At 36.5% G+C, this 7,078-nt stretch overlaps 3 protein-coding genes across 3 annotated transcripts in view; 1 reads left to right on the top strand and 2 right to left on the bottom strand.

Annotated features, from left to right (window-relative positions):
• LOC109584311 (putative GPI-anchored protein pfl2) overlaps window positions 1-1,253 on the bottom strand; it is a 5,514-nt gene extending 4,261 nt beyond the window's left edge. Inside the window, exon 1 of the mRNA XM_020000003.1 lies at window positions 21-1,253. Within this exon, the coding sequence (XP_019855562.1) occupies window positions 21-1,231 (1,211 nt within the window). The 5' untranslated portion in view covers window positions 1,232-1,253. The remainder of the gene's footprint in view (window positions 1-20) is intronic.
• On the bottom strand, window positions 1,210-6,654 carry LOC105313779 (F-box/WD repeat-containing protein 9-like). The gene is made up of 7 exons (XM_011407480.2): window positions 6,260-6,654; window positions 5,603-5,799; window positions 4,966-5,084; window positions 4,349-4,634; window positions 3,873-3,974; window positions 2,860-3,015; window positions 1,210-1,464 (listed from the first exon to the last, which is right to left on the bottom strand). Exons 1-7 carry the CDS (start codon window positions 6,618-6,620, stop codon window positions 1,366-1,368), a joined length of 1,320 nt encoding a protein of 439 aa, XP_011405782.2. The 5' UTR covers window positions 6,621-6,654; the 3' UTR covers window positions 1,210-1,365.
• Window positions 6,655-6,738: 84 nt separating this feature from the next.
• LOC109584310 (uncharacterized) overlaps window positions 6,739-7,078 on the top strand; it is a 2,339-nt gene continuing 1,999 nt past the window's right edge. The window contains exon 1 of the mRNA XM_019999998.1: window positions 6,739-6,896. Within this exon, the coding sequence (XP_019855557.1) occupies window positions 6,791-6,896 (106 nt within the window). The 5' untranslated portion in view covers window positions 6,739-6,790. The remainder of the gene's footprint in view (window positions 6,897-7,078) is intronic.

Here is a 7,078-nt window from a genome sequence, read left to right as displayed (position 1 = left end):
TCATTATATCAATAACTTACTTGATAATGTATACTCTCAACACAACCAGTAATACACAGGTCACTGCAGCAAGTATCACCAGTACAATAGTGAACAATACTGAGAGAGCAACGACTAATCCTTGATTTGATGAAGCTGGAGTTGATGAAGTGTTGATGGTCGGTGGAACTGGGGTACTAGTACTACTAGTACTAGTTGGAATACTAGTGGGTGGTGCCCTACTGGACATTGTTGAAGTACTAGTGACTGATATGATACTGGTGCTTGATATAATACTGGTTGTTGGAATAGTTGGAGTACTAATGGTTGGTGCAGAAGTAACAGATATCACTGTTGAAGAGGGTTCCGCTGTGCTGGTACTGGTACCTACTGTAGTGATATTTATTGTACTGGTCTCTAATGTAGTGCTTGCCACTGTAGCAGTTTCTACTGTACTGGTATCCATTGTACTGGTTTCTACCATAGTACTAGTGTCTGTTGCAATGCTGGATGTGATACTGCTAGTAATACTAGCAGTGGTAGTGATACTGGGACTAATAGTAACAGGGGAGAACTCTATGATACTTGATGGTGATGTTGGAAGAATACTTGGAGACTCAATTGAACTTGAAGGCATTGTGCTGGTCTGTTCCACAGAAAATGAGAAGATATCAAAATCCATTGAAGTCATCATATCTATTGGAGTTGAAGTTGCCATATCTATCATATCCATTGAAGTTGTCATATTCATCGAAGTTGTAGTATTCATCGAAGTTGTCATATTCATTGAAGCTGGCACATCTATTAAAGTTGTCACATCTTCAAGAGATGATGTCATAATAGTAGAAGACATTGAAATCATCATTTCTAAATCCACTGTTGAATTCATTTCAAAAAAAGGAATACTACTAAGTAGTGACATTGTAGGAGCAGTAGCAGTTGGTTCTGATGAATTCATAGAAGAAACAGAGGTAGTGCCAGGCACAACAGGCTGCGATGCTGTATAAGAAGATGTTGGCACAAATGATGCATCAATATCAGAGGACACTGAGGCATTTGGTGTTTCCACTTCAGATATGGTTGTAGTTACCTCCAAAAAATTACTGTTAGCCAGACTTGTGACCTCTGTTATGCTAGAAAGACCATCTTCATCAGTAGAGTTTGATTCGTTACTCTGAGCTTCAGTTACTCCAGCTAGAGACAGTGCAGCAGCAGAGAAGACCAGTACTATTAGTTTCTCCATTGGAATCATATTTATTAAAATAAATAAGAGAGAGAGAGAGATAAAAGAGGTATAAGCTAAAATCTCTAAGCCTGTCACAATCTCAAAACATCAACAAACCACACACTCTCAAATAGTTTTTGCTAAAACTGATTGTTGATCAGTCAGGAGGAGCTGGGAAGAGTCTGCTGCTTCTTAGGAGACCAAAGAGAGACTGTTCTATCTGAAGAAGAAATAGCTAGAGAACCAGAACTGAAATGAACCTGCAGGGCAGACAGCAAGAGAGAAAGAGAAAGAGAGAGAGGGAGGAAAGAGAGTGACAAGGAGACTTAGAAAGGAAGTTATTCTTAAGGTAAACTAACTTTGCAACAACACTCATGCCCACACGCACACACACTAATGCACTGTGGGCAGTTAATATTGATGAAGTACTGCATGGATATACTGATAATACTCTTTATATTGGGGTACTTTCATTATAAGATATTGTACATTGTAGGTAGCAGATGAGCTGAACGTGAGCCAGTGTTTATCTTCACTATCAATAACATTAAAACACAACAAATCACAATACACAAATAACAATCGGTATCAGTCTTGAACGTGAAACTGAAAGCGTTAGGGCTTCATTCATCAAGATCTTGAACATCAAAGACACAGTATAAAAATAACATTATGAACCTAATAAATATCACTGGTATGAAGTTTCATTAATTTTTTAAAAGAGCAGTCAAAGGGTATTTTTAAAAATCACAAGGAGAGCATAGGCGGTTGCTGGCCTGGGCATTAGAGGGCAATGCCCAGGTTAACTTTTTGACCAATAATTATATTCATGATTCTGGTGTGGGCATCCTGTGTAAGCTGTGGTAGTTCAACAGGCTTCTTTGTTGTTTTATGCTAAGAAACCATCTCAATGAAGTTATAGATCAGTATTGTCCATTTTTCCTTGCAAAATTGTATGGAACCACACCCACTAATTATTGATGCTCAGGTCAAACCAAATTTCTGCAACCACCCATGAAGGAGAGAATCCTCCATTTTTATAATTTTTTTTCTAATACATATACATGTTCTTATGCTGTGTAGCAAGTTTGAGCTGATTCAGGTCACACTTGAAAATTTTGAAAGTGCTCAAAAATCAGGCCAAAGTCCCTGTACTATAGTATAGTGTCTTTGGCCAAATTTCACCAAAAACGACTAGGAGAGAATTCTCCATTTTTATAATTTTTTCTGATACATACACATGTTTTTATGCTGTGTAGCAAGTTTAAGCTGATTCTGGTCACACTTGAATTTTTTATGAATTTTTAAAGTTGCTAAAAAATCAAGCCAAAATCCCTGTACTATAGTACAGCGTCTTTGGCCAAATTTCAGCAAAAACGACTAGGAGAGAATTCCCCATTTTAATAATTTTCCCAATACATATACATGTACATGTTCTTAAGCTGTGTAGCAAGTTTGAACTGATTCCGATGAAATTTGCATTTTTTACAAATTTTTAAAGCTACTCCAAAATAAGGCCGAAGTCCCTATACTACATCTATAGGTACCAGAAAGAAAGTATCAGTTATGTAGAATGTACTCCACTTATTCATTCAATAGATGCAGACTTTATTCAATGTGGTATCACAAAAATAATTATTATTCTTTTCTCTTACATCAGTGACATCTTGAAGGTGTTCGATGGTCTTAAGACATGAATGAGGTTGAGTCATAGTGTGGATCATTGCTGATCTGTCCTTGGACCCAGTAATCAGCATACCAAGATTATGATAAACCGAAGTTAACTGATTAACATGCTCGGTTTGATAACTCTGTGGATTTAGGATTTAGAAGAGAGAGAGAGAGAGAGAGAAAGAGGGAAGAAAATAATGAAGTTGTAGTACCATATAGCAGGAAATTCTGGAGGGAATTAAATTTGGCGAATTTGGCATTTTGATAGCCATCCACCAAAATAAAATCTGCCATTTTGAGCCATTATACACATGCTCAATGGCACGTGGCCACAAATTTGCCAATCACCAAAATTTAGCAATTCAACAAATTTTAGCCCCTCCAAAATTTACTGCTATATGGTACATATACATACATGTACAATGTAAATGTACATGTAAGAGGAAGGGTGGACGCATTGAGACACTAAAAATAGCAAATGAGAAACATAATGCATGTACATGTACATGTGTGAATTAACAGACACTGCAAGTCCAGTATGTGTGTGTGCAACTGTGCTTACATGTACATGTACATGTACATGTATGCACTTATCATAATTTTCAGTTTCTATGTTATTACACAAATCGGCAAACCTTAACCATAATATCAACACATTAATGACAAATGCATGTAACTGTAAATGTACATGTAGTGCTAAACTTTATGTACTTTTGGGGAGCGAAAATTTCGGGGGCAAGGAGAATTCTCTCCTAGTCATTTTTGGTGAAATTTGACCAAAAAAGCCTGTACTATAGTACAAGGACTTTGATTCAATTTTAATTTGTAAAAAATCCAATTTCGATCGGAATCAGCTCAAACTTGCTACGCAACATAAGAACATGTATATGCATTAGGAAATGTAAATGTACCAAAAATTCTCTCCTAAAATCAATGAGGTACATGTACATACATGTATACTGAATTTGAATTAATATAAATTCTTTTAACAACTGACTGAGATTGGAGTGAGGTCTTTATTGATGAAATGTACAACAGACCCAGTAGCAATAGAAAGGAAACCATCATTAAAACAAATATCAGTCACTGATGATCCATACTAGAAAATAAAGAAAAAAAACATCAAAATTAATATCAAAATTACTCATAGCATAATTGTACATGTACATGTAGTTCATAATTATATACACATGCATGTACATGTACATGTACTATGGCAAGAAGAACAATTTTCTTGGAAATCAACGAAAACACACAAAGTGCATTTACATGTACATGTATGATGTATGTAAATGTACATGCATGTAAGTGTACATATACATGTAGCATCGTAAAACATGTACATGTACATGTATAAATTTTTGTACATGTAGTATATTTCTATATTTCTATTATTTCAAAATCCACCAATCATCCAAAATTTAGCAATTCGCCAAATTCTACTTCCTCAAAAATCTAACACCTTTTTCTTACTTTACTCGTTGCTACAACTTCATTAGGTTTCCTCATATCCCACAACATCAAAGTTCTATCTTCACTACCCGAATACACATACTGACCATTAGCAGCTAAACACAGGACAGCTTTGGCATGAGTACCAATCTCGCCCAATTCGTGAGTATAGCTAGTTCTTCCTCCTGATTTGTCGGTCTGTTCTGCTCTTATATCGAAACTCCTCACTTTTTTATCAGAGGAGCTGGTTAGTATTAGAGTAGGTTCAGGAAATGCCACACCCAAAATGGCCGCCTTGTGCTTCCGACTATAAAAGAGATCAGTAAGAATTTAATTACCCACTAAAGAATTACATGTACCAGGATTCTGCCACGAAAAAAATGGAGGTGGTTGGAGATTTTTTTTAAGTTTATGTACAGCATACTAGTAGACTACAATATCATGCTTTATGTATGGCTATTAGTATTAATTGGATGGTTGGTCTAAGTGATGAACTGGTTGGTTCATTTGTTGAGGTAGTTGTCCCGACCACCCCCGACCACCATAGGCAGAACTATGATGTACATATACCTGCTACATAAAATTAAACATTTAATTTCATGTACATACAATATCACTATGTTATTGTAGTCTAGTACCTTATCTTAAGCATAAGTTCTTGGATTCGTAGGTCCCAGACGCAGAGTTCATGATCCCAACCACCAGAACACAATACATTAGGAGCATCAGGACATGAAGCTAAGCACCAGACCCAACCCTAGGGGAGAAAGGAAAGAATTAAATATATTCTAGTGTGTATCTTTTGTGTGTTGTATGAAATTCGAAATTCTTTAGTTAAACTTTTGGTAACTATGATTAAAGTCCATTTGTGTTCACCTGAGCCCTCGTTTTCTTGCTGTAACTTTTGACCTACAAGTTCTATTATAACAATAAACATATCAGTGCATTCCTCTCCTTTTGCCGCATCCATTGTGATACTGAAGAAGCAGCTGTAGCTCTTTAGCTCCAAGTTGGTTGTACAACCCATGCAGAAAGTACAGCCATACTTTTCACAATATTATTGCATAGTGTTAATTATTGGGTGGGGTTTCTAATCACTTCCTGGGCTCAGGTGAATGCAAATGGACTTTAGTTTTAATGAGGTATTTCTACAAGCAATTATTATTATGATCATAAATGGTTTTGTATGATGTACATGTACTTTCAACTACAGATCAAAGTAACCGCAGGTGCTGTATATCCCATACAGTGTGTGTACATGTACATGTAACGTACCTTGTGTCCAGTAGTTCCATAAAGCTCAGATCTTAAGTATTGGCGCATTGAGCGAGAGGAGGATGAAGGTAAGGACTGAGTGTCTCTCTTCTTCCATAGATAAATCCTTTGATCCCGACTACCAGCTGCAACCAGGGTATTGGTACCAGATATATTAGGATGGACTATATGTACACAATCTAGCCCTCCTGATGAAGCTGAGGGGGAGAGAGGGAGGGAGAGGGGAGACAGGAAGAGAGAGAGTGGGACAGGGGGAGAGAGAGGAAGAGGGAGAGAGAGGAAGAGGGAGAGAGAGAGGGGGAGAGAGAGGGAGAGGGGAAGAGAGGGTAATATTAGAGGTATGTGTACATGTACAATGTAGATTAAGACCAGAGAAAAAAGAAATGGAAAAGAAATTTGATGCAAAGTGAGTAAAAGAGAAAGAATTACATTTTAATAAAATGAATTTTTGGTATTTTAAATTTTTGCGTCTGCCATACATTGTATAATAATAATCTTATTGAACCTTAATAATAATAATGTAAATTTTTGCTAATGTATGTATTGTAAAATTATAAAATGTAATGTAAATTTTTTAAGGTATGCATTTTAAATTTCTGCTTTAATTCTATTAATAAAATTTTAATTAATAATAATTAAGTGTATGATTTTCTTAACCTGCCAATATTTCCAAGTGCATGTATTTCGAGTCAAACTGACACGCCCTCCTCAAGAAATCCCCGTACACCCCTCCCCTCTGCATCTCTCTCATCTCCTCAACCTCATCACGTGAGACGCCAATGACGGAACCAAGAAAGGCCTTCCCCCTGTAATTCTCTTTATAACGCCTCCTCCAGTACCAAATGCTGTTTATAATCTCGTAGAACCTCTTGCACGTTAATGAGAGTCCTAATAGCAGGTCCCTGGAGTCCAGGAATGAGAATGTCCTGATGATTGTTTCATCCGGTAAGAACTGGAGAGACAAATTTGACTCCATGTGACACAGGAAGTTGTGGGCGGAGCAATCGTAATTTTTCATTGTCCCGAATAACTAGATTTATTACGGTAATAAGTGGGCGGGAAAATTTGATTATCCAATGTAAATCATAGATAAGAATGTATATAGCAAATATGATAATACTGTATGTTTGCTTTTATCTCATTTTGAGGCTGCTTTCCGCGTTCTCAGTCATTATTGGTGCGAGAAAGATGATCATACAGACTGTCTTCTTCCTTTGGTTGTACTTTCCCCTTGCAAAGTCCAATGAACAACTGGACTGCAACAGTCTTGGCATTGGAACAAATCCTTTTAGTGGTAACTTTTTATAATAGATGAGTAATGCATGTATATAATATAGTTTATGATTAAGTAGCTTAAATTATTTTAAATAGCTTTATGGCCCATTAGTTTTATTATTTATAGTATGAATCTAAAGCTAACTGTGCCACACACAGTATATATAGTCTACAAAAGAGTATAAAGGCCCCCATACACTA

This window comes from Amphimedon queenslandica, unplaced genomic scaffold (assembly GCF_000090795.2).
Source record: "Amphimedon queenslandica unplaced genomic scaffold, v1.1 AMPQUscaffold_13222, whole genome shotgun sequence".
In the NCBI taxonomy this organism is placed as follows: Eukaryota; Metazoa; Porifera; class Demospongiae; order Haplosclerida; family Niphatidae; genus Amphimedon; species Amphimedon queenslandica.
This window is presented reverse-complemented; position numbering and strand designations above follow the sequence as displayed.

Excerpts from the sequence above, each read along its gene's own strand:
- LOC105313779 (XM_011407480.2), bottom strand. The coding sequence starts at position 6,620 with ATGAAAAATTACGATTGCTCCGCCCACAACTTCCTGTGTCACATGGAG. Across the intron at positions 5,800-6,259 it reads GCACTTGGAAATATTGGCAG|CTTCATCAGGAGGGCTAGAT; the intron begins GTTAAGAAAATC and ends TCTCCCCCTCAG. Across the intron at positions 4,635-4,965 it reads GAACTTATGCTTAAGATAAG|TCGGAAGCACAAGGCGGCCA; the intron begins GTACTAGACTAC and ends TCTCTTTTATAG.